Genomic DNA, 25,731 nt, shown 5'->3' with positions numbered 1-25,731 from the left:
CTTTGTAAACATTTTTTTTATGTTTGATAGATATACTAATAGATCTGCATCATTAAATTAGCACCTAAGAAAAATATCTTTATTTGCACCTAAGAAAATTGTCAGTGTCTTGTTGGTAATAAAAATTTTGTTACATTAAAGTATTTGAGGTCAGGTAGATAGCTCATTTTTCATCAAAAGTGCATGCCAAATGAATAATTTTACTCAAGTATTTTTTCTTACCCAACCCATTCGAGGCTTTATTTTTCCACTACCCAACCAAAAGCTGGTCAAATATATTTTTTACCCAACAATTTTCTCTCCGGTCCCGACCCCAATGACCGGTCCCTAACATTTGGAAGAGAATCTTGAATTTCTGGTACTGTTTGGATTTACCACTTTGTTTTATGATGAGATGATATAAATATTTCTTGTTAAATATAGAAAATGGACTCACACTTTTCAGTTTGATCTTATGATAGAAGCGTAAAAATGATATTCTCTGATCAACTGAAAGTTTTGGCATTAGAGTAAAAACAATAGCGAAGATTAGAAGACTTTGCTTTTATTAAGGATTTATTTTAGATTATCTTCATTGTTATTGTGGAGTCGCCAAATGTTTGTAGTGTCAGGTTTTGATACATCCTCGTTTTTGTTCAAGTTTATTGCCGCCGTTTGGATATCGAATATAAATTTTGTACATTTTTTGTTGTCCTTCCTTCATCTACGTTTATCTGTAAAACCTTATAGTTTTACATAGCACTTCCAGGCTGTTACCTGTGACACGCTTTAACAAATAAATTATGCAGGTGATCATAAGGGGAAATTTTCACTTCGAGGTCAACGAAGATGCACAAAGTTTTGCTGTGAATGGGGGGGGGGGGGGGGGTACTTACTAGCTACCTTGCAGAAATGTGCAACATAAATGATTTTACTCCAAATAGGTTGCTTAATTCTTACTTGTGTGAATTTTGTTACAGCAAGCAAGAAGTTTTCCACTTTCAGTTTTGTGCAAATGCATTCAATCTTTTGTGAAATGCAAACAACATTGTGTTGTTCTGCAGTCTGTTTTCCTGTTGGTAGCATTTTTGGCATTATGACATAAACAAAGTTCTTTCGTGAGTAGGATTCCACTGTAAAGCCAGTTCTGAATGAGCTTTTTTTCAAATACTTCTAGTGGAGTTATGAATACAATCTCCACTCATCAATACCAAACATAGAGAAGATTTTCAATATTAATGACCACGAGGAGCGTGTCATATTTAGCCATTCCAAACAACTGTTCCCAATTCTTCACCAGCATGGTGGAAGAACGGATTTTTTCACTAGATCTTCACAAAATAATTCTTCATTCCAATTTCATGGATTAGATGACGCTGACACGACATGAGTAGACAAAGAGCAAGTTTCAATGCACATTCAATACTGAAAAAAACACAACTGGTTTAAAAAAGTATAGTTAATAAGGATAAAAAAAGGCATCATGCGAACAGCAGACACATGTAAAAATAAGATCAAAGGATAGTGATGCAAGTTCGTTTGCTGTTATCTTTTTAACAAATTTTGAGTTCGGCTCTTAGACAAATGTGATTCTCCCATTCTATCGGGTGAATTTTGATGTAACGAGCAACAATCGGAGGTTTGAATTCATTTTTCACCTTGCTTTTGCCGTCTTTGTTTGCTTCAAACTCCTATAATAAGAAACAATATTTTGCCAACAGTTTTATGATAAAAGAAAGCCAAAACTTTTAAAATCTCAAATACATGCAATAAAAATCGAAAGATGACTATCAGGATGTGACACCACAGTGTCCTCCATCTTTCTTGCTAGTTGGTTGAAAACATTGTTGGTTGATCGGTAAACTGTTGTTTCAATCGATTTCTCAATGCATGTCAATTCATCAAATACAAGTTGGATAGCTCATGATGTTGGAAAAAAAGAGGACAATGCTTATAGATAATATACTTAACAGCCCTTTTTATGAAATACAATTAAGTTATATTTATTTGATGATCAATCAACTGACAGGGGTGGTCTGGCTCTTATCAGAAATATTATAGTACATCTTTATATAAACATTAGGCAGAACAATGCAAAACGAAAAGTGGCAGTCCGATATAAAAATTATCTATGTGAAAAAAACAAATGTCAGGATTTGCATGATTTATAGCATTCAACAGTCAGCTTAAACCAGCCTTGCCATTTTGTAGTTTAATGACAAACTTACTTTTATAGCCCAAAAACTCGCCCCAACAACGTTATTCCAAAGTTTGTTGTCTTCACTGTATGAGACGTAGAATTTCTTCACAAAGTGGGGTACGGGTGTATCAAGACCTACAAAACATTAGACAAAAGATTAATGTTTTTTCATGATTTCAGGGAACAAGCCAAGTAGCACATTTATCATATCAGCAATAAAAATAACAAATTTTTCCACGAACTTCGTGATTAGAAAAAAGTTAAATTAAAAAATGAGAAGAAATGCTTCAGTTGGGCAAGCTTGGCTGATTTAAAAATTTCGAATCAGTTCCGAATGAAAATCTAAGGCTTGATTTTTAAGCACCAATGGAGAGAAATATAACCTTCTGTCTATTCTTATCCAATGAAGCTGGATTTTAAATTTGGAGTCCAGCACTATTGATCCGTGAAAAATTAATTTTCTTAAACATAAAGGGAATTTCCATAGTTTGCAAGATAACTTTGAAAGATTTGTGTCGAGATGTAAATTTCTTAATTGCTTGAGTAATTACGAATACCCTACAAGGTATCTTAGACCCCGTTCACACTGCTCCGTATTCATATGAGAACGGATAAAAAAGTATTCGTTTGTGCCTTGCGTTCACACTGCTCCACCTTGAAAACGGAGACTTTTGAAAACGCACTTTGAAAACGGATACTTTTGAAAACGCACTTTGAAAACGGATACTTTTGAAAACGCTAACAACAACAACAATACAGCAAGATTCTAAGACCGCGCCAATTTGAACAACTTTTCTTAACATGGCTGATTCACTCGAAGTTAGTATACTACTCGGAGGAATATTAGTGGCAGTGAGCTGTTTGAAAAGTTTATTAGCAGTCGCGAGGTCTGTAAACCAGTTCGTGGCGTTTTCCTTTTTATCCAGAGCGGAGCGATGTGAACGCTTCATCGTTTTCATACCGTTTTCAAATGTATCCGGATCAGTGTGAACAGGTAAAACGGATCGATAGGAAAACGGATAAAAATGAATATGGAGCAATGTGAATATAGCCTTATTGAGTTTTTGCGCAAGCTATTCGACCTGTGGATTATGCTTAGGCAGCCGTAAAAACAATTTAATCTTAGGAATTATAATACAGAAGGTTGCTACGACGTAGCTGAAACTTCTACATGCATATCACAGAGAGTAACATTTGTTATAATTAATCTCAACTGAGCAGTCGTCTAAAAAGCAACTTTTAAATTTCAAAGGATAGAAAATTCATGCTCTAAGACAAAAATTACTCAACGTTGTGTTTCTACAGCAGCTCAATTGAACAGCTAAAGCAGTAAATCAGACGACTGACAAAGGAAATCCAGCACGTACCTTGGGTCATAACGGAATCCACAAGCGATAAGTTACCAATATCAATCTGGAGGTACTGTTTCTCGTCCAGTGTACCCGAACACCACGCTAACGGATTGCCAAGTCTAGCTTTGGCAGCGTCAAAATTTCTAATAGAAATTGTGAGAATTTGCAATGTTTATGAAAAATTTCTAAAGCTACAAATAAATAGAGCTTTTCTTGCTTATGGAACGTTTAGCCTCCGTCAACATTCATTCAAGCCATCTTTGCAAGATAAAGAAGGCACCAAAAAAGAGAGATTTTAATGCTTAGCATTCTGACTAAATTAAATAGACAACAAGATAACAACAACAACAACAACAACAGCTAAACTAAACAACAACATAAGCCAGTACTGTTTGACAATTTTCCATTTCAATACACCAATATCTAGAAAACCAAGGGACTTCCAAAAAATAAATTAGGGCCAGAATCCTTGCTTTTTCAAGGTAAATTTCTTTCTTACTGAGGCTGATTCAATTTTATACCCCAATTTACTTGATGATATTGTTGCTTTATGTTGCAACTTCAACCGTAAATGCAACAGCGTCAGGAAAATCCATGCAACTTAACTTGAAATTAAACGGCTAGGAATGAGAATGGAACCAATACATGAGCGGAAAGCTAAGTGTGTTGATCTAGTGCAATGAGCAAGCAAAGTACATTTAACGAAATGAAAAAATTTTCCCAGAGCTGTGTTTTTTGTAAAAGACTCGATAAAAATATCCACTTCTCTAAAACAAAATAGATAAAGAGCATTCTGTCAAACGCTTTACCCCTATGAAACGTTCTCTCTCTTTCCATCATCATCCCTTCCAGATTCAAATCTTAAAACCATCAATGTATTCATACAATATATAGGAGACTCGACTTCATATCCTTATAATAGTTTTACTTGTTCTAAATACAAACTCACTTGCTGTAAGATGTGGACGCAGCAAGATTTTCATTAACAAGTGAACCATCTTCCAAACCAGCGTTGTTATAAATATTGCAAGCTGAAATGGAATTTGAATTGAAAAGTTTTAAAAGTATGAAGCAAGAAGGAAGGGAGAGACATTCACCTTCTAAAACATCTTGCAAGAAAAATAACTTTGCCAGACAATTTTGAGGTATATAAAGATCAAAGGAATTATGCACAGTGAAATCGAAAAGAAATCCAGGAAAATCGAAATGAATTGCATTCAATTGTAGAAATTTACTGTGACAAGCTGTTTTAAGAATTTTTAGTTTCATGTTATTAGTGTACGATATTAGTTGTCATATAGACAATTTCAAAACATACGTAAAGCTCTCACTTTATTTCTGTATATTTACCTGACGGAACAGGAGGTAAAGTAACTGGCGGGGTTGGTTTATCTGTTTTGTTAACTGGTGGTACAGCTGTTGACAATGGTGGGATTTTAGTTGCTGGCTCATCTGTCGGAACTGGCGGGATTTCTGATGGGATTGGTGGTGTGATTGGCTCGTCTGTTGGGATTGGTGGTGTAATTGGCTCGTCTGTCGGAATTGGAGGTGTAATAGGACCTTCAGTAGGAACCACCGTGCATTTTCGAACCTTCTTCTTTATAACCTTCTTGGTTGAACACTTCCCGCAGCTTTTCTTGCAATTAATGTTCATGTAGCCAGGGTTTCTCCTGCATTCGCCACGCCTAGCCCACCATCCACACGAAGAATTCTTATCGCTACATGACCCTGGAAGATAAATGCAAGCTTACACCATTTTATCCCTGGTTGAAAATTCATTGGTTCCCATTTCACACTCAAGCATGTCTTGAAACGGGCATTTGTCTTAAAGATATAAACTGAAACATTTAATCAAACCTTCTTTGCAAAGAATCAACAATGTATAATGAAATGAAACTTGAGGGTAGTGTGTATGAAACAATGGTGTCTTTTTGATACCAGACGTTTATCAATGTTCTGGATTATCACGAGAATCAAGCAAATCTCTGAAATGATTTCTACTGTCTAAATAAACAAATATCAGTAGCAGTGCATAGCATGCTTGACTTTTTTACGCTTTAGGGACGGGTTTTACAGTCATTCGATCTTTTTTTTTCTTCTTGTAAAAACAGTAAAGGCGTCTTTCTAACGAAGTTGCAAACAAATATTCAATTACTGTGTAAATGACTGCACAGAAAAATGTGCGAGGGCACTTTCACCCTTGGTACAGCATCCAACCTAGTAATTTGAACGCTTGAACAAACACCAATTAATTTTGACAAAGGTTGAAAGGATTAGTGATACATATTTAAAATGAGAAGGTAAATGAAAGGATTGGTGATAAACAGCTAGAATTAAAATGTAGATTCTTTTACCGGTAGTACTAGCATATCACAGGTAGACTTTAATGGCTTGGTCACAACAGCGGTTATTTCTGCTGGTTGAGTTTCATATGAATAATGAGCAGATGAAAACGTTCATGTAAGTTTTTGAGGGAATTAATTTCCAACAAAGCAAACATTTCTAGAACACGCCCTTTTACCAACAGGGAAAGCCAATTTTTTCCGAAATGAACGCCCATGACTAGCATTTGGTTACGTAAAGGCAGTTTGAAAATCACAGGAATACATCACAACAAATACGCTGTAAAAAAATATTATCCCTCCTCTGACATTTTCTCATAGAAAAAATAAAAAATTGATCCTTTCAAGAACTGGGGGGGGGGGGACGTTTCTCCCCACTCTCCCCCCGTAGCGCTGCTACTGCCTACAACGAATCCTTTCTCCTTAGATCTTGTCAACACTGGAATGCTCTAACCTCTTCATGCTTCCACAACACCTAAAACATGTCTTTTTAAAAACTAAATTATAAGTTTGATCTTTCCTCTCTCTCTTCCTAGCCCCTTCCACCTTTCTGTTGCTAGGGCTTTGCTATAGGCACGCGGGCCTTTCCCTAGAATCACAAACTAGAAAGAAAATGATGTTGGCTTGAAGAATTGATCCACAACAAATGGCAAGTAGACAAATTTACCTCCAGAGCCGCATGAACGACAACAATTAGAACGCATGTATGCTGGATTGCGTCTGCACTCTCCACGGCGTGCCCAACTGCGACATGACCCGTGTCTATCTGCACAAATATTGCCACTGAAAGGGACTCGTTGGATTTCTTCGACTATTACCTCTACGCACTTTGTCACCGGTGGCACAGGTGGTTTGGTCACTGGGCCGGTTGGAACTGGCGGCTTTGTTGCTGGTTCGGGCTTTGTCTCTGCAAAGATCATTTGAAAATATCAACACTCTTAATAAATATAAAGATACTTTAAAATATAGATATGTTCTAGAAATGCCCCAAAGCCTAACGCTGAAAAGTTTCGGAGCGGGGGAAAAATTTCGGGGAAAAAATTTAAAAAGGTTGGCACCCACTTCTGAAAACAAAATATGTTGAGATAAAAATAATATTTGCGTTGTATTTGCTTTCAAGTGACCTGAAGCGATAGTTTTGAATAAGTACGTACAAACCGTCAGCTACCGTCTGTAACTTTAAAGAGTAGATTTTTTAGATACAATGCCATAGGCAAGGTTAAAAATTGCAGTAGGAATGCAGCTGGTCAGGGAACTATAACAAAACTTTTTGCGGAGCTTTTTTAAAGGTTGTAGCTTGCTCCAGAAAGGTTTTAATATACACTGAGCTCTACAAATTTCCCAACTGTCCAATTTTTCTTACCAACGCTAGTAGCAATTTCTATAACAATCCGGAACAAGATTCATCCCTTTTCCTAGTCATGTGATACATTTTAAGATTAATGTAACTGTTTCAAAATTATTATGCATAACATAAGAAGTAAACAGAAGAATTTGAAAAAAACTGCAACTTACTACCACACTTGTACATTCGACTAGCCTGTATTGCGTCAGACTTGCTGAGTCTTATGTAAGGCTGTTGTGGAACTCTTCTTTTAGGAACAAGAGTATTCCTTCCATTTGTTGAGAAGGCATTCCATGGGTAATGCATAATTGAACCATAGTCATAAGGTTCCCCAAGTGAGTCGAGTTTGTCTCTGCCATACTTCTCAAATGCACTGTGCAAATCTGAAAAGATACGACAAACCTACATATTCTACTGCCTATTCTTAAAGTTTATGATAAATAACTGTTTACCAGTCTGTCATAAAGTGTTCGATGCCATTTTAGCAAAGCTTTGCATACTTCCTTAAGTTTATGTAGAGTTGATAAAAAAGTACAATGAAAATTTTTAGTTTTTGTTACATTTTTCAATTAAGACAACTTAAGCTTAAAGTCAAGACAATTTAGGAACAGTTAAGACAACCTTTGCGCATTTAAGACAAATTAAAGACAACTTAAGACACTAAAGATTCCAGCAGCAAGATTTAAAATAAGATACTTATATCACACAGATCTAGACGACTGCGTGAAGTGATTTGATTTTCAAAACTTTGTTGAAGTGTTCATTAAAAACCGCAGGCAAATGCCTTTTCAATTAACTTAAAGGCACTAAGCTGATAACATATATTTAGATGCCACATTATGAACACTCATTTCAGGAATTTGTGAATAACAGCGTCTTGAGAATATCTCGCAGTTAATGAAGAAATTTGAACTAATCAATCGTATTCAGTTACGAGCAACTCTGGAAAGCACTGGTGACCATGGTGAGTTTCTAAATGATCAAAAGAAACTGGTTAGCTGGAAAGAAGCAAATTTATTAAAAAATGACTAGATGTATTTTTTTCAGCATCAATGGTTTCCCTTGACACACTGAGTTCTCAAAGTTTGGGTTTATGACACACTGAGTTCTCAAAGTTTGGGTTTATCATTCAATATCCAAAGCCGACTGAGTACTTAAGGGTAATAATAGATTTTAGAAAAAAGAGTATAAACAAATTATTACTTTTTGGTACATTGTTCCAGACAATGGTGACATAACTATCGCGATCTGTCCTGCTCTGTTCATGGAAAAATCCAAGCGCATGACCAATTTCGTGAGTCATTACATGACGATGTTCACAGCCTGGTCCAACAGAAATCTGACTCTTTCCCCCAGTCATTCCAACGTGACCCCAGCATCTTGAAGAATGCAGAGATTATATTAGTTCGTTATATTCAATCAATAAATTTACTCATGTATTGAAATTAAAAAATTATTGCAATTAAGGCAAGACAGCATTAAAGTTGAACTTGACACTAAATTTTCAACCTGGGCACAGGGATACAAACTGCTAAAAGGTACGTATTTGCGAAAATGAATTCTCCTTTATCGACGAATTCAATAAATTTACATCAACATTTTGGCAGGAAAAAGATAGGTTGTTTAGTGAGATAAAATATATCTTTTAGTGGTAAATCAATGCTAGAAAGCAGTTCCAGTGATATGGTTTTTTCGTATTTTTTTACAAAAGCTTAGCTATTGTAAATTCTAAGCTCATCAAAAGGTTGCACGGCCCCGGTCAAAATTTGGCAAAGAAAAGTTGACAGATTAAAACGTACAAGAAAAAATTTGATAAAAGTGCGAGATAACCGACCCACTGCCAGGAAAAAACTCCACGTAGCTCCTCTCGGTGGTTCGTTTCTTAAAACGAATGCATGTTGCTCCTTCCCATTCATCCATACCTTGTTTTATGGCGTAACGTGCCCTTGAACCTGTAAGAAATAATCAGCTTAAATGAGCCTGTAGAAGTTACTGAAATATGGTCCACCAGCCGGCCGAATGTTTAAACGTAGATCAGTAACCTAACGATCTCATCGAAACTAAATATATAACAAGGTATGAAAATTCTGTATAAAAGATTCATAAATAAGAAATAAGGAAAAAGGAACTTGGTAGTAAATAAAGTTATATCAAGTTGATAGACGGAATATTGTGTTGCATGAAGAGAGAATGCTTTGTCCTTAGTTGGGAACTTCACGTGGATTTGCAAACCACACAAACAGAGCATATTCAAATGCACAAAGTATATTCTTTAATAAAATCGAGAATTTAGATAGCAAAGCATTAACTCAACTTCTATAACACGGATACACAATTCTTAATTTTGAAAAATAAATACATAATTGAATACATGTTGTATGAAGTATCAAGTATTGATAAGCTGACAAAGCTCAATAACGAAATTAAACAAGGAAATCATAAGAGATGCATATTTTCTTCGATTTTTTCAGAGAAGAATAGAAAGAAAATAGAACAGTCTCTTTATCATACAGAGTGTCCTGATGATAAAAACATTGATAACTTTGCAAAATGTCGAAGAATATGAAGATTTGTTCTTACTTAATGAAGAACTAAGGGTATATGGCATAATTGCATTGGTCCACTTCGGAAAAGCCGCGTTTGTAGCTGCGTATTTTACTGAAGCCACCTCCTCGATATCCTTTTTTGTCTTGATCGATTCCTTGACAATCTCGATTTGCTCAGTTGTGAAAGCCATGTCGCCTTCGAAGACAGCTTTACCTTTGCATGAAAAAACAGAATATGAAAAGATTCCCAATGTAATAATGCTGAAGAATTGAAAATATGAGTGTTAAGAATTCGAGGCAAATAATACTAAAACTATTGAGACATGTAATTTAAGATAAGAGAAACCTAAAGTCATAGAAAAGATATGACCGCTAAGCAGGGATGCCGGAGAAGGGGAGGGCAGGGGTTCAACCATCCCTGTTGCCTTTTTATAGGAGGGGGAAGAGGGGTGACAGTGCTCTTTTCATTAATGTGCCCCTGAAGCCGGCCAATTGTAATAATCAGATAAATTCAAGTGAAATGCTGATTATAGTGCTTAATTCATGACCCAGGGGGGGAGTTACTCCCATTATGGCCTAACAGGGGGGTCCAGTCAGGGTAATGAGGGCCAAAGCTATAATGTTAAAAATTACCCTCAAATGGTAGTGTTTTTATAAACCTCAAGTGGTAGCTTAAGGACGGAAATTATATGATTGGTAGCATCCATTTCTTTGAACGCACTTCTTCGCCATTGGCTGTTGTTGATTTGGGAAAGATGAAACCTTTTCAATGTCTATAATAAATCTCAAGCTAAACTAAGCCGTTTTGCTATTATCGAAACTGGGTCATTTGGTACATCTTACATTTTCATTTTAGCTGTGGAGGGTCCAGATTCTGTTCCAAATGCGAAAAATGTGTTCATATTTTTGCAGGAATCTCAGCAAGAAATATGATTTACTTAATTAAATGATATCGAAAGAACTTTGGAGATAACATTTCCAAATTATTATTATTATTTAATAATAATAATAATAATAATTATTATTTATAAATAATAATTTTGGAGATAACAGTTCCAAATTATTATTTAATAATGATAACAATAATAATTATTATTGATAATTTAATAAAGAAATTTAATGATTAAAAACAGAACTGCTCTGTGAGTGACTCTACGAAAAAAGGCAGGTGCAAACACTGGCAAATCATGAGTAATTTGGAAATTTTCGAGAGTACAAATTGAAGTTTGAAACAAGTGGAATTTTCATAAAAATAACCGAAATGATGTTTCCATTAACTAATGGGAAACAAAAAATTAATATTCTAAGGGATTGGATACTAAGCATTCAAAGGATTGTTACATCTCTAAATATTATGAAATGAAAGGAAACATAAACAATACAAAGACGTCATTTCTTTTGTAAGGAAAACATTTCATAGATGTGACCAAGGTGTTCTTGTTTCATAAAGGTTTGAAAAGTTTAGATCAATATTTCCAATACTTTCGTAAATCCAATACACGCAAATACATCAGGAATTGCTCAAATTTGGTTTGCTCCAGACCTTTGCTCCAGACCGCTAACTTTCAAGTAGCCGGGCCAAGCTTCATGAATTATTGTGGTGGAATTACGATTTTACCCGGACAAAAATAATAAAAAGCTGTAATTTGGCACATAGGTTCCATACTATGTGGTTTTAGCAACATTAAAGTTTTGAACCACTACTGATCAGTGCGCCATTATGGTATTTGCCCAAATAAGGAATTCCCAATGTCCAATTGATGGGGCTTTTTTTCTGGTCATTTCCAACTTAGTATAGAACATCTGTGCCAAATTACAGCTTTATATTATTTTTAACCGGGTTAGACCGTTTTTATATCTAATTCCACTACACTAAACGACTCCCGGGCCCCGAGCTGGCTTTCAACGTCCCAGAAGACAAACCTCTGTCTCTATATTATGCACGTTGCAGCTTTGAAGTTAAACAAATCCACAAATGGAATTCATCTTTGCACTGACGTAAAGAATAACACAGGGTTAAAAAATAATTACTCAACCGCTATGAGGATGAGCCCTGTTGAAACATCTTTAACCTCAAAAGAAACCACATTTAATTCCCGAAGTTCTGGTGACGTTTAAAGCAAGGGGAGTAACAAAACTTTTAAAGCCAATAGAATTAAACGCTTTTGAATTGATGGCTTAAATAATTTTTTTGCACCCTGACCCTGTCCCATAAAAAGTGTGCCAAATTACAGAGCACTTAGGCAAAAATATACCTGATCTCGTGATATTTACGAAAATGTAGCTTAAACCAGCTCATTCTAAAACCTCTAAAAACAGAGTAATCTGTTCTCACATATTTCTTCCTCGCTGATTTTCTTACCCTGAGTGCCAAAGTCTCCATTATTTAGTCTAAAGGGTATAGTTTGAAACTACCGTAAAAGCTCTATTAAGTCCCCCCTCTCTATTAAGTCCCCCCTCTCTATTAAGCCCCCTCTCTATTAAGTCCCCTCTCTATTAAGTCCCCTCTTATCAAGCAAGAACTTTAAATAAGCCCCTCCTTTCTATTAAGCCCCACCCCCTCTTTAGCCTTCGATGTCAAACATAGAAAGCATGCTCATTTAGTTGGTCTCTTGACGGGTGTGGTGATGATAAGATCGTGTGCATTAAATACGGCCTATGTAAAGACTTACTTGTGCTACTTAGTAGTCAGTCGAAATTTGTTTTGAAGATGTCAAAGGGTTTTCAATTAATCCTGGTGATGTTGATGAAGGTGATTGATTAATTAAACTTTCAAAGCTGCTAGCAAAGTTTTTTGAGAACATTTGTATGACATTTTCATAACAAAAAATGGCCAAGGGCATTTTTAAAACATTTTTTGCTTCAAATCTTCAATCAGCCCCCTCTCTTTTAAGCCCCCCTTCTAGGAATGGAGAAAATGAATAAGCCTCCCGGGGGCTTAATAGAGCTTTTACGGTAGTCACAGAAATATTTCCTTCCCCTTCTCTGCATTCACTCATTTTTGCCACCACAGCCGTCTACAATACTTTTTCCCCGGATTCACGAGGCCAGGGGCGGCGCCAGCCCTTAATGGATAATGAAGGGGTGGGATGGACAATGAAGGGGTAGAGCTGATAAAGGGGTCTGGGTGAGAAATCGCGCTCGTTATTGATAACCAAGTTTGACAAATTTCGAAACCCTCAATAGAAGAGTTAAATTGCATAGGCAAAGATTTACACACATAAAAGCTAATAACATAAAAGCTAATTTCAGAGTGCTATGTTTTAGCAATCAATGGTTTCGAACTTATTAACGAGACTCCTTTGTCTATTACATCTGCCATATCTCGATCGATGCTTATTTGAACAAGGTTTCCAAACCTTTCGCCAGACATTGAGGCTCAAAGGTGATGCAGCTGTAACAGGTGGGGCTGCAACTATACTATCCTTACAGCTTAAAAAAGTCTGGGTACAAGTTTTAAAGTTAATTATTGCCAAAAACCTTTAACAAGGAAGGAAGGCAAAGACCACACTCTAAGAACCAACTGTTTAGCACGAAAAATCTGTGTTTTATAGATCATCTTCATTTTAGTTTCTCACTATTTACGGAACTGATGATCCAACACACCATTCTCAATGTCAGCTTACAACTGAAGAAAAACCGTAACTGACCATCAAATGAAGAAAGTTCCAATCTCAGAGAAGGTAACTTACACCCCCCCCCCTATGTTATTAACCCATTATTCGAAAAATTACAAAATCAAATTAAAAAAAGTGCAGTGGACATGTCAAATCCAGTCCACCCCGTGGCACCGCCCCTGCACAAGGCTCTGGTACCCAGGGGAATTTATCTTAATTTCGATGCCCTATCCCAACATTTTGAGACCTTTCATAATACCCTGCCCAACAACTTCTATAGGAAAAGGATACCCTTTTCCGTGGCAAATCCCATCAGGTCAAGTATGGGAGAACTCGTTTCTCATAGAGAGGTTCTTTTAAAAACAATTAGTGTATCATATAAAGAAATTAAATGGACATCCGTTGTTACATGAAAAAAGACATGGAGATAGTTTGGTTACAAGACGGCAACAATTTCCTTAAAGACCCACGTAAAAACGTATCATGGTTACTAGAGTCTCTATTATTTAGTCTTAGCAATATAATTAGAAACTCGTCCAAGTTATTTTTTGAGCAAAGACAGGCTTGCCCCCCCCCCCCCTTCAATATTTCACCAAGTGCCCGCACCTGTTTATATCTTAGACAGGCTCTACAGAATACCTCAAGCTCGTTGTGATGAAGTGGTTGTTTCCTTTAGACTGAGCGGAGCCCCGATGCTTGCATATGTAAATTTCTTGCATTGAAACACCAAATATCAATAACTCTAGTCCTTTGTAATATTGTATCACTTCTGTTACACAATATTACAACTTCCGCTTATCCCCCCTAAAAGTTTCTAGCCTAAATAAATATTATACAAGTCATATGAAAAACAAACTTCCTTTGATACGTCATTTTGAAGAAAACCAACGTTGTTTCAAAGTTGATTGTTGAATTTGACCATGTTTGCAAGGTTTGATGCAAATGTTTCAAAACTGTGGCAGTCGCTGTAGCACGTAGCAGCTACAGGCAATCAAAGCCAAACGCATTTAACAGTTATTGTGAATCATACTCACCCGGTCTTCCAGATGTCATTTCAATATTCAAACATAAAAGTGTTGCAGTTGCCATCAAAGCCAACAAGGCAGCCATCTTGTCTTTCTTGCCTTTTTACCTCGTTTAGTTCGGCAATGTGTAACACCACAGACCTAATATACGACTGGACAAAATAACAGCTTTTTTATTTTTAAATCTTTTTTCCAGCTGTTATCAAATATTTCCCCAATACAATAGTATATGTCACCTTAGGTCATCAAAGCCGCAAAACCGTACATAAGACTGTGAAATGACTAGGACTGTAAAGCCGCTGCAAAGCCTTGATCAAACACCTTGTTATTTCCTTGTCCATAAATCTACTCTCGAACTCTAGAGAGTATTTATAGTTTTAACAATAATCGTTTAAGAAATAGCATAAATATCCAACAGCAACCAGTGTCTGATACAAAGAACAACCAAAATTGTCAATCACTTTAAAAAATCTTAAGGATTTTGACAATACAGAAATGAGGATAAAAATAAGGGCTATATAGATATGATTACCCCCGTATTATGCTGATCTACGTAGTGCAAAGAAATGTCTTACGTCTTACAGAAGGAGAAATTGATTTTTTCTGTTGCCCAAAAAGCAAGCAAAAAACGGCAGCGATGATATGCTGGGTGTACGAAATCTGGCCAACAGCAAGAAAACTTCAAAAGAGCACGTAAGGGCATGTTAGATAAAGTAAAGAGGCAGGCCAACGCTTCAAAATAGATATGCCATTAAGGGTTATTTGTCGAACTTTGTACGCAACTAGAGCCCTATTAACATTACACAGACTGACTCGGGTTTGCCCCGGGGCTAAATTAACCCGGTTTACTTTATCGTAGGGTACAGTCAAGTTAAAATGGATCCGTCGTGGATTAAACTAACCCGCCTCTTATGGTGGGTTGGAATAAAACCATTCCGGGTTAGTTTGACAATTTGTAGTCTATATGCGAACCTGGGGCGAATCCTGGTTTGTTTTTGCGATGAGCATGCGCACTCGTGCTAAGAACCAAAACGGCGCCAAGCAAGGTAAGGCTCTCTCAATCATTTCATACTGCTCATGTATGTATAATGAGAATTTTGATGTGTGTCAACGGATTCGGTTGTTTTGAAGTGGTTCATGAAGTCTAGAACCATGAAAAAATTACAGTAACTTGATGGTGAAATAAGTCTGTGCTCATGTGACCCAGGCTGATGTGGCTGTACCTCAACCAATTTGTTTCAAAGTTCACTGATGTTGCAATTTTTGGAGGTTTAACTTTATGCTTATCAAGTAAATTGGATCAAAGTCAAAGTAATCAATTAATAAACTCTATTAACTACGTTTCCGTAGAGAACACTGCTGCATACCACTACTTCAACGTGCTGTCGTTGTATCATTATGACGCAACGACTATCGACCTGCAGGAAAACGTTAATGTGTAGGGTAGCATTTGCTATACAAAACAGGTGTTTCTCAAACCAGACAGGTCATTGTATACAGCAATAGGTTCCGTCTATTCACATTGCATTCAAAAGAGATGGGGGAAGGAGGAAAACATTCAACTAAATGACATATTTATGGCGTTTATTGGTGTTGTTAGATTGACAATTTGCAAAAACGCCCAAACAATGTTAACTTACTAATGTGTAAGCAGAGTCCAAGGCTTCAAGTTTACAAGGTCAGTGGTTTTTGTTTTATACCTAAGCGGGTCTTGCAAGCAACCTGACGAAGTTTCCAATGGTAGAGCATTAGGCTAACGGAGTAGAAAGTTTATCTATCAAATTAAAAAAAAGAGCAGGATTGCAGTAAATGAAAGTGTTAATAACAGTTTAGCATTTATCTTCAGCTTCAAATCTGATCAAGAGTTGATAAAATAGAAAAGAACGATTTCAATGAAGGACATCAAAGATGCTGAAGGGTATCGAAGAATAAACACGGATGTATAATTACGAGATACCAGTGTCTATATCGAATTGATTTTCTTACGACCAGATTGATTAAACTTCGTAGCAGGGCCTTCGACTGGCAGCCAAGTCTCTTTGATCATTGCAGCTGATTGTTAGAGGAATAAACTAGGACTTTTGCAGTCTACTAATGCTACATTCTGATGCGAATTTATTCGGTTATTCAGATCAGCGTACGGTGATATAATATACAAGAATTAACCATGGCTTTCACTTATGTTTTTAGGCCTAAGAAACGGTTAAGCTCCTGTTATCAAATATGCGTCGTGGAAATGATGAATTTAACAGGGAAGATTCATTCACGTCAGTGACTTCGGCTTCATCTGAATCTAGCGTGGAGGTTATAGAGAGCAGCAAGAAACGAACCTGGAAGACATTTTTCAAAATGGGCCAAAAGAATACACATGAAAGTACAACAGACAGCAGACAAGGGTCAGGAAAAGGTAATCCAACTTCTAAGAAAAATAAAGACGCAAAACTAGGCGAAAGTGATAAGCCCAAAAAGGATGAATTGCGAGGGAAAAATGAAGACGAATTTGTCGACGTTCTTGAGAGTGATGGAGAAGAAGCAGAAACTGGAGGCTCAAAGGAGAAGAGTGAGAGCAAAAGCCCTCCTATCAAGTTCAAACTGACGTCATTAATGGCGGACTCGGATTCTGAAGAATATGAGGAGACTCAAGATACAAGACAAAATGATAAGATGCATATAGAGAGGATGAGAAAATCAATCAAAAGAAATTTAGCTATGCCGCTTGTGCTGAGCTCTGATGATGATTATGACCAACCAGAAGAAGTTGAAAACAGCTCGAGAGGATATACAAGTAAAGATGCTGTGCTAAACTGGAGAAGACTGGTGAATAAAATGCTCCAAAACAAAGATCACAAAGAAGAAAGAGAAGATAATGAAAATAAAGACGAAAAAAAACTACGGGCGTTAAAGAACTGGAGGACACTGGCTGCAAATTTGAAGGACACGTCTGATTTATTCACTTCAAAAGCTTTAAAGGAGATTCTTAGCAGAGAACATATGGCGGAAAGTTATGATGACGTCAATTCACCCACAGGGAGTTCGATGGAAGGCGACAATGAAATAAATTCAAGAGCCATAGAAAACTGGCAACTACTTGCTTCTAAAGTTATGGATAAAGCAAATCCAGTAACGAGCTTTAAGAAATTTATTCGAAAAGAAAGTTTTTGTTACGATTACTCTTCTGGTGAATTGAAGGAAGAAATGAACGAAAAGTCGTTGGAGAATTGGGAGAAACTAGTATCTGGCTTGCTGGAAGGAATAAAAGAAACTACCTTAGCAGGAACACTGTTAAAAGAAAAATTCAATAGTATAATGGAGGATAATGCTGAAGAAATTTATTCTGATGGGGATGATAGTGAATTAAGTGGAACAGAAATGAGCAATAGCGCAACTGAAAACTGGAGAAGGATTTTGAGCAAAATAAGAGTTGGCTCTGGAAATATTGCAGAGTTTGTAAAGCAAATAACAGCGGGGTCCTTTGACGAGAAAACAGCAGATAAAAATGACAATCAGCTCAGCATAGAAATTGTGAGAAAATGGGAAAAGATTGTGTGTAAGCTACTTGAAAAATATGAAGACAAGTTTCCAGACATTAAAAAGTTCGCGGAGGGATATGCACTTCACAAAAGGGGTTCAAATGATGAAAGTGAAAGCATCTATGGAGAATCATCTAGTACAAATGATGGGCTAAAGAGGCCAGTTAGAAACTGGAAGAAGTTGGCTGCTAAGATACTTGATAAAGACAAGAGAGAGCTAGGAGGTGTAAAAACAGCACTCAGCATGTTGGGAAATGGTAAAAGAAATATCGGGGAAGAGCGTAATAGCAGTAATTCAGACAGTAGCAGTGTGGAGGAAGTTCCACAAAGAGTCGTAACTCACTGGGAAAGCCTGGTCAAGAACTGCCTGACAAAGTATAATGGAAAAAGTTATGCAAGGAAGATTTTTGAGCAACTTGAAGAGAAAAGATCGAAGCTTTCAGAGGGAAACAATGAGGTGAACAGCAGAGCTATGCAGCATTGGAAAAGGATTAGAATTAAAATGCTTCAGAGAAACAAGGGTGAAATGAAAACAGTTGCTGTGATATTAAGTGATATTGTAAAAAAGGAAGAAGATTCTCTAGAAAAAATGAGCAACGGAGTAAATAGAAAAGATAGCAAAAATGAAATGACACACAGCGAAAGAACAAGACAGGCAGAGAATAACTGGAGGGAGTTGACAAGAGCAGTTTTGGAAGCAAGCGAAAGAAAACCGCAAAATATTCGCGAAACTCTTGCAGGAAGGCTAAAAGAACAGCAGAAAGAAAGTGGTGATAAAAGAGATGAAAAAAGGACTTTAGAAAACTGGAAAAAGTTGACTAAAGCAATTTTGGAAGCAAGTGAGAAAAAACCGCAAAATATTCGCGAAACTCTTGCAGGAAGACTAAAAGAACAGCAGAAAGAAAGTGGTGATAAAGGAGATGAAAAAAGGGCTTTGGAAAACTGGAAAACGTTGACTAAAGCAATTTTGGAAGCAAGTGAGAAAAAACCGCGAAATATTCGTGAAACTCTTGCAGAACGCTTGAACGAGCAGCAGAAAGAAAGTGGTGATAAAAGAGATGAAAAAAGTACTTTAGAAAACTGGAAAAAGTTGACTAAAGCAATTTTGGAAGCAAGTGAGAAAAAACCGCAAAATATTCGTGAAACTCTTGCAGAACGCTTGAACGAGCAGCAAAAAAGAAGTAGCATTGAAGAAGAAAAAAACAGGGCTTTGGAAAACTGGCAAAAGTTAGGTGACAAATTGAAAGGAAGGGATTTAGGGAAGAAATCTGTTTATGAGGTATTGAAAGGTAAAATAGATTCAGATGGATTCAGAGAAAAAGAAGACATTGAAATAAAAGAGAAGAGTGAAAATGATGAGAAAGATAGAGGCAATGGAGGCTCAAGAGCTGAGCGAAATTGGAAAAAGTTGTTGTCAAATGTTTTGGCACTATTGAAAACTAAAGAGACTTTTTCACTTTTTCAACTTAATTTGGATGGTTTGGGATATGACGTCTGCTATGGGTGCAAAAATAAATACGAATTCCCAATTCTTCTGTCTTGTTCACATACGTTCTGCAGAGATTGTATAACAAGGTTTATAGATGACAGTGACGGGGAGATATTTGGCTGCCCTCTGTGTGGAGCCCGAAACGTGCTATCTGAGAAAGATGAAGAGCTGTTTTGTCCAAATTTCGTTATTCTAAAGAAAATGCTAAAAGACAAATGTGGAGATGACGGTTGCCGGTATTGTGGTAAAGAGATAAAGTCACAACTTATTTGCCACCAATGTGCTGAACGGTATTGCAAGAAATGTGCAGATAGACACATGAAATATGAGTCAAACAAACACCACACATTATCAGAGGTTGACTCTACAGAAAACATAGAAAATATGCAAAGGAAATATTATTGTTTGAAGCACCCAGAAGAAGAGCTTAGTAATTATTGTTTAGACTGTGACGTGTCGATCTGTCCGAAATGTGCGAAGAAAAAGCACAAACGGGTTAATCACGACTGCGGGGCTGTTAGCGAAGCAGCCATGGCTGGAAGGAAAATAGTACGGGATGCAGCAAAGAGGCTTGAGGGAGAGCATGATTATGAAACGGAGGTATTAAAAATTGAAAAAATGCAGCAAGGGGTTGATGTAGAGTTGGCTGAGATGCGTCAGGAAATAAAAGCAAATATAGAGAGGTTGATTGCAAAATTAAGAGAACGCGAGACTCAATTATATAAAGATGTTGAGGAAAAACACAGGATTACGTACGAGGCACTATCAGAGCGCCGACAAAGTGTTGAAGCTGCAATGCTTCAAAAAGATAACTTGAATGACTTTTTGAAAGAGCTTAAAAATCATCAAAATGGTGTTGAGATGCTTCAAATGCAAGCTACAATAAGTGAAAGGATGAGCGAAATTCTTGATTTGCAAACATCAGAATTCCTTGACATTGATTACGATTTCGTTTTTCGTCCCCAAAATCACAAGATAGAAAATAAAATAGAAAAGTATGGTCGGATAGATATTTTGGACAGAAAAAGTGGTGGAGAGATATTTATTGAAAGAATTGATGATGAAAAATTGGTGGAGGGTGAGTTTCGAGAGAAGAAGAATGATGAAAAATATGGCGAATCGGACAGGCATGCTGAGCGATTGCAATCATGGTCACCGACAAGTAGAGTAAATACGGACAGAATAACAAAAGAAAATGAAACTCCTGTGAGTGGAAGGTTTTCTGATGAAGAAAATGAAGTTGACCAGCACAGAGACAAACCTCGGCCAAGAACAAAGGCCAATAGAAAAAAGGAAAAAGAAACGAAGGATGTCCCTGTAAGCACCAAAACAGGAACATCGAACGAACGATTAACAAGTAATTATGAAGAGATTAAACAAACGACTTATGAATTTGAAGGCACAAGAACGCCACCATACGAAGGATTCACGCAGCTTACAACAGAAAGGGGTGAACGGATTAATGTATTGAAATATGGCGTAAAAGATTATAAAAACAAAACATGCGATGTTCAGTTACGCATGATATGCCCTGATCAAAGTATTGTTTCTGCACACGTGGCAGAGAATGATGATGGCACATTTACAGTATTTTTCTGTCCTGATGTTAAGCGAGATTTTAACTGTTTTATTGCTATAGGAGGGAAGGATTTCAAAAGGGAGTACAAAATTTTGAACTTTTATGGAGATTTTCAAGGTATGAAAAGCAAGGAAATAGATCTAGCCTGCAGAGCAATGAGTCTTTTACGATGGCACATCACCCCAGGGTTACTTGAAGCCAAAAATGGAAAAATCAGGAGATCAAAGAAATTCTTCCGAATAGTAGGGACACATAGGTAAAAACATTAAACATATTTTGCAAGATGGTAGCTATTTTTCTAATTTTGTAAATTTTGAATATATTTCAAACTCTAGCTACTTATGAAGTTTGTCGACGGTAGCTTAAGCAAATGAAATAAAGATATTGGCAAAATAGTAAACAGAAAGAAAGGGAATTCTGTTTAAACAGTGTCAAAAGAAAAATGAAATGGCAATCTCCCAGCCACGGTAAAATACGAATTGAATCTCGAAAAAATTGAAGAAAAAACAAAATACGGTTTTTTAGCTTTAAACCGGGTATTTTAACCAACAAAGTTCAGTCCTAACGTTGATAAAAGTTACTAGGAGTAGTTAATAAGTGACAGACCCAAAAATTGACATAAATTAAAATATTTGATGCAAAATTTAGATCAACTAATGATACACCAGGTCAATGTATTTGAAGTGTTGTTGCTTTGGTCAAACTTTCAAATTAAAAAATCCAGACTTTATTACAATAAAAAGAGAATGCGAATGAAAAGTGCACATAAATTTGCAAATTTTTGACATTTTTAAGCAATACCAAAAGTTGCCTGGCTGACAAGTTTAAGAAGATTTCAGAATCTCGGGAATACATCCCTTTTCTAGCTCAAAAGAAAACAGGGAAAATGCATTTTATAATTATTAAATCAAATCAAATAGTTATTGGCAAAGTTGACGGTAAATTGGCATTTTGTACCATTTTTGATGATTTTTATAAATTTTGTTAGTTTTAGTTGAGAATTGTTGAAATGATATGAAAAGTAGACCAATAAAAGTGTCGTTTGTTTTGCTGAGAGAATAACTTCAAAGTAGGCCATAAAATCACGCTTTCACAAAGACAGGGGGTAAAATGATAACATTTGCTCCTATTTTCGTAATTCTTGGTCACCATTAACTTTTCTGACAGATTATCCAGAGTGCTAGATTAAAAATTACATGACAAGAAAATGTCCAGTTTGCGAAAAGCATTCCACGTAGCTACGTCAATGCTAAACCTTACATCACATCAACTGGACGAGCAATAATGTAAACTGCTTGCCCAATACCCAGCTGAATCATTGCACATACAGGGTTTGGTTTTGTCTGACATATGATAGAGATTCTGCCAATTCAAGAGAGGTGTTGCTGCATATAGAGGTACTTATATTCCAGATCTTGACGAACATCAAAATTACTCTATGCAAGCTATGGCAAATAATTTCAATCACTTTCACGTGCTGTACACGAGCTTCAAAAAAACTATAGGTCTTCACTTTTTAGTACGATCAGCTGTCTGTAACTATTTATCAGATACATAGATTTTGACAACCCTCTAACTTGCTTTTTTAATTTTCATGACAGATTTTACCATTGAATAGCCAAAAATTCAGTAATTTCCTTTAGGATATGCATTGTGAAGAAGAAAACCTAAAGAAAAGTTGGTCGTAACTTTTCCAATCAAGGATCAATCTGGGATCAATCCAAGATTAATCTGGAATCACTATACGGATTGTTGTGTTCCTTTAGCATCGCCTACTGGTATATTAAGCCAAAGAGGCTCATTAGCCAAATTGCTGTGTGTGCAGGATTACTGCCCAATCGGGACTATTTTATTTGATATTGCACAGATTATCCAATCTACTTGAAGTATAACAATGAATGAGGCAGATAAGGATATTTGTGAGTGACTCCGATAAACAAAAATCCAATTTTTAGAGAGTTTCCACGATTAAATAAAAGTCCTATTCGAAGTCTAAAGGAATTGAAAATAGAGCTGCTCTAAGGTTTTGTCAGTAAAGTTTGGTACAAAGTTCACCTTGACAACTTCCTCAAATCCTTCGTTTACATCAGGTTCTTGGAAGGAGCTCCTAAATTGAAAATATAAACTTGTGTATAACATCCAAAAACGATTGAAAAAAATTAAAAAAACCATATCTATTACATCGGATTTAACTAAAAGTGTAAAACACAAAGCAAGGGATGACATTTCTGGGATAAGAAGATCCCTTTTTCATTATTATTATTTTTAATTCCTTGATTTAAAGTTGGCAGTTAAAAATATATAGCTTACAGGCAAATTAAGGTCAACTAATTAAACAAAATACATACATATCTTCAGGGTCACACCCTGAAGTCTAATTAGGGCATTTAAATGAAATTTTCAATTAATTCCACCATCTGAAAAATTTGAATAAAGGTGAAAATATTTTCGTTTCTTATCTAAATTCTTATGAAGAGAATTATGTTTTGCTTAGTGGTGCAATAACACATCTTTACTCTTTCAATAGAGTCTGGTTTACTTTGCTGAGGGCAAAACTTGGACAAAGCAGAATAGAGCCAAAACCCAAAGGCTAATAAAAATAATCTCGAAGAAAGACTACGATTTTGGCAAATATCTTATTAAACATCTTTGGTTACAAGATCCAGCTCCACAAGAACAATGCAAACTTTTATACGAAATTAAACTTATCGCATGGGAATTTTAACTTTACAATTTGTGATTGAAAAATCTTCTCCCTCAGAGCTTTCTTTCTCGGTGTGATGAACAACGCTGGACGAAGAAAAAATAACACGAGAATGTAATGGAGATAAAATCGCAAGTAAACTTACTTATACATGTTGAATACCATTGCCCCGACATGCTTATAATTCTTGTCTGTGTTCGTTAGCTCTCGAAACTAGGATGAAATATTTAACAGGCATTACTGACTGGACGATCCTCTATGTTCGTATCTAACACTCAACTACAGTACATTTGAAAGTGACAGTAATTGTGGCTGTTTTGGGGGCAACTACCCCCGATTCCATAAGGAAAATTCGTCCCTAGCACCAATTTTTATCATAATACCCTGTAGCATGCAAAACTATCGCTAGAGCTAAATTGTCTTTTATACAGACCCCTCTTTTACACTGGCAATAAAGCAACCGTGTTTAATAACAAGCAGAAAGATGTGTTAATGGTATAATATTACTATCAGTACAACCGCAAGTATTATTTTTATTAGATAACAATAAATTTGAACAAAAATTTGCATGCAAACCTAAAACTAAATGCAACCTGCTTTATGGATATTCTTTGAGAATGTTGCACTAGATTGACTACTAGGTATATCGAACACGCGAGGGTCGCTTTTCATCTAAAAATGGAAAGCATCGAGCTTCAAACAAAATTTGAAGGGGGAGGGGGAACTTGCCATGGAAACTTGATCACGGGTCTGGTTATACAGTCATACTTCTCATCAGATAGTCACAATGTATAATTCACCGTATTCGTGAGTCATCTTTTATTCAATACAACGTAATGTCTTTTTCCGTGTACATTTGAACCACAAGCTTGGATAATTCAACTTAAAATATCTTCTTCCTTAAAACGAGTATCTAGTAAGAAATTTGACCGTGCTTTAGGATCTTCTAAAATATAGAAAAAGAGCCACTCGAACATGCGAATTGGAAACTCAATGCCTTTATGCCTTCGCTCATTCTTCTCGAATTTGGACCATAGAAGCCGATTATTAGAGCCAGTGCAGCACCGGTGACAAGTGAAAAACACTTTTATATCGTTCCGTGCAGCTAATTTTATTCCAAAGGGTGCGATTCAGTGGGGTTAGGAGGGCATAGATGCTTTGGGGGAAACAGGGATGAACATTGGTAGCGTTATGAACATAAAAGTTATCATAGCGTGTCTTCATAAATTCTAAGATCTGAATATAACTTTTTGCTAGTCCTATATATTGAATTTAATGAGAGGAAAAAGAGTTGAATATTTTGAATTTTACCAATATAATGAATTCTACTTGACAACTTTCTTCACAACAACATCACAACACAGTTGAAGATTTCTTTGTTATGATGGTTATGATACGCATGATCATAAGCTTTTAATTAACTTTTTATAGAAAGCATTTCTACACCAGCAAGCAACTAAGTTTGGATTTCAAGACCACAGTCTCGACTTTTAAGACAACTTTTAGCTAGCACGACCATACAAAACAGTGAGGTACAACTGATTGAGTCAACAAGCAACGATAAAATTGAAACTGAGATAGATAAAGCAAAATTCGTCCAAACAAATTCGAAACCACGTTCGTGTTTCAACGTGATTTGTCATCGCCAACTGCTGGCTTTCATGTGACTCTAGCATGAGCAAAGACCGCTTTCTTTTGCGGTTAACCTTGCAAGTCGAGGCTCTATTATTGGGTTAAGCAAAATGTGAGGTAATCATTATAATTTTTATTATTATTAACAATTTCTTTCTTGACGGCAATACAAATTAATATATATATAAATATATAGAGCTGATAAACTAATTATCGAAAACAAATTATATTGAAAATAAATATCTTAATTTACATTTGTTTAACTTAACTACAAATACCCTAAAAACCTACAAATACTTTAAAACTTTAATGGAAATATTTCACAATCTGCAGTTGCAAGAATTTCCATGCCAAAATGTTACCCTTCCTAGGAATAAGAAAGTATTTTGAC

General features: G+C 36.2%; 3 protein-coding genes across 4 annotated transcripts in view; 1 reads left to right on the top strand and 2 right to left on the bottom strand.

Moving 5' to 3' along the window:
• Positions 1 to 1,381: 1,381 nt before the first annotated feature.
• Positions 1,382 to 14,650, bottom strand: LOC148960317 (uncharacterized). The gene is made up of 11 exons (XM_089114015.1): positions 14,416 to 14,650; positions 9,799 to 9,978; positions 9,053 to 9,170; positions 8,422 to 8,597; positions 7,389 to 7,601; positions 6,541 to 6,780; positions 4,882 to 5,259; positions 4,481 to 4,562; positions 3,547 to 3,674; positions 2,208 to 2,314; positions 1,382 to 1,670 (listed from the first exon to the last, which is right to left on the bottom strand). Exons 1-11 carry the CDS (start codon positions 14,489 to 14,491, stop codon positions 1,533 to 1,535), a joined length of 1,836 nt encoding a protein of 611 aa, XP_088970141.1. The 5' UTR covers positions 14,492 to 14,650; the 3' UTR covers positions 1,382 to 1,532.
• Positions 14,651 to 14,860: 210 nt separating this feature from the next.
• On the top strand, positions 14,861 to 22,164 carry LOC148960316 (uncharacterized). The gene is made up of 2 exons (XM_089113991.1): positions 14,861 to 16,084; positions 16,597 to 22,164. Exon 2 carries the CDS (start codon positions 16,630 to 16,632, stop codon positions 21,262 to 21,264), a length of 4,635 nt encoding a protein of 1,544 aa, XP_088970117.1. The 5' UTR covers positions 14,861 to 16,084; positions 16,597 to 16,629; the 3' UTR covers positions 21,265 to 22,164.
• Positions 22,165 to 22,678: 514 nt separating this feature from the next.
• Positions 22,679 to 25,731, bottom strand: part of LOC135691017 (uncharacterized protein F21D5.5) — a 99,554-nt gene continuing 96,501 nt past the window's right edge. For both annotated transcript variants that reach the window (XM_089113996.1, XM_089114000.1), the window contains exons 24-25: positions 23,854 to 23,921; positions 22,679 to 23,111 (exon numbers count right to left, since the gene is read on the bottom strand). In XM_089113996.1, coding sequence (XP_088970122.1) covers positions 22,997 to 23,111; positions 23,854 to 23,921 — 183 coding nt within the window. In that variant the 3' untranslated portion in view covers positions 22,679 to 22,996. The remainder of the gene's footprint in view (positions 23,112 to 23,853; positions 23,922 to 25,731) is intronic.

Source organism: Rhopilema esculentum, chromosome 4 (assembly GCF_057945365.1).
Source record: "Rhopilema esculentum isolate cy_ngs chromosome 4, ASM5794536v1, whole genome shotgun sequence".
Lineage (NCBI taxonomy): Eukaryota > Metazoa > Cnidaria > Scyphozoa > Rhizostomeae > Rhizostomatidae > Rhopilema > Rhopilema esculentum.
This window is presented reverse-complemented; position numbering and strand designations above follow the sequence as displayed.

Excerpts from the sequence above, each read along its gene's own strand:
- LOC148960317 (XM_089114015.1), bottom strand. The coding sequence starts at position 14,491 with ATGGCTGCCTTGTTGGCTTTGATGGCAACTGCAACACTTTTATGTTTG. Across the intron at positions 4,563-4,881 it reads TTTACCTCCTGTTCCGTCAG|CTTGCAATATTTATAACAAC; the intron begins GTAAATATACAG and ends ATTCCATTTCAG. Across the intron at positions 2,315-3,546 it reads GGATTCCGTTATGACCCAAG|GTCTTGATACACCCGTACCC; the intron begins GTACGTGCTGGA and ends AATGTTTTGTAG.
- LOC148960316 (XM_089113991.1), top strand. The coding sequence starts at position 16,630 with ATGCGTCGTGGAAATGATGAATTTAACAGGGAAGATTCATTCACGTCA.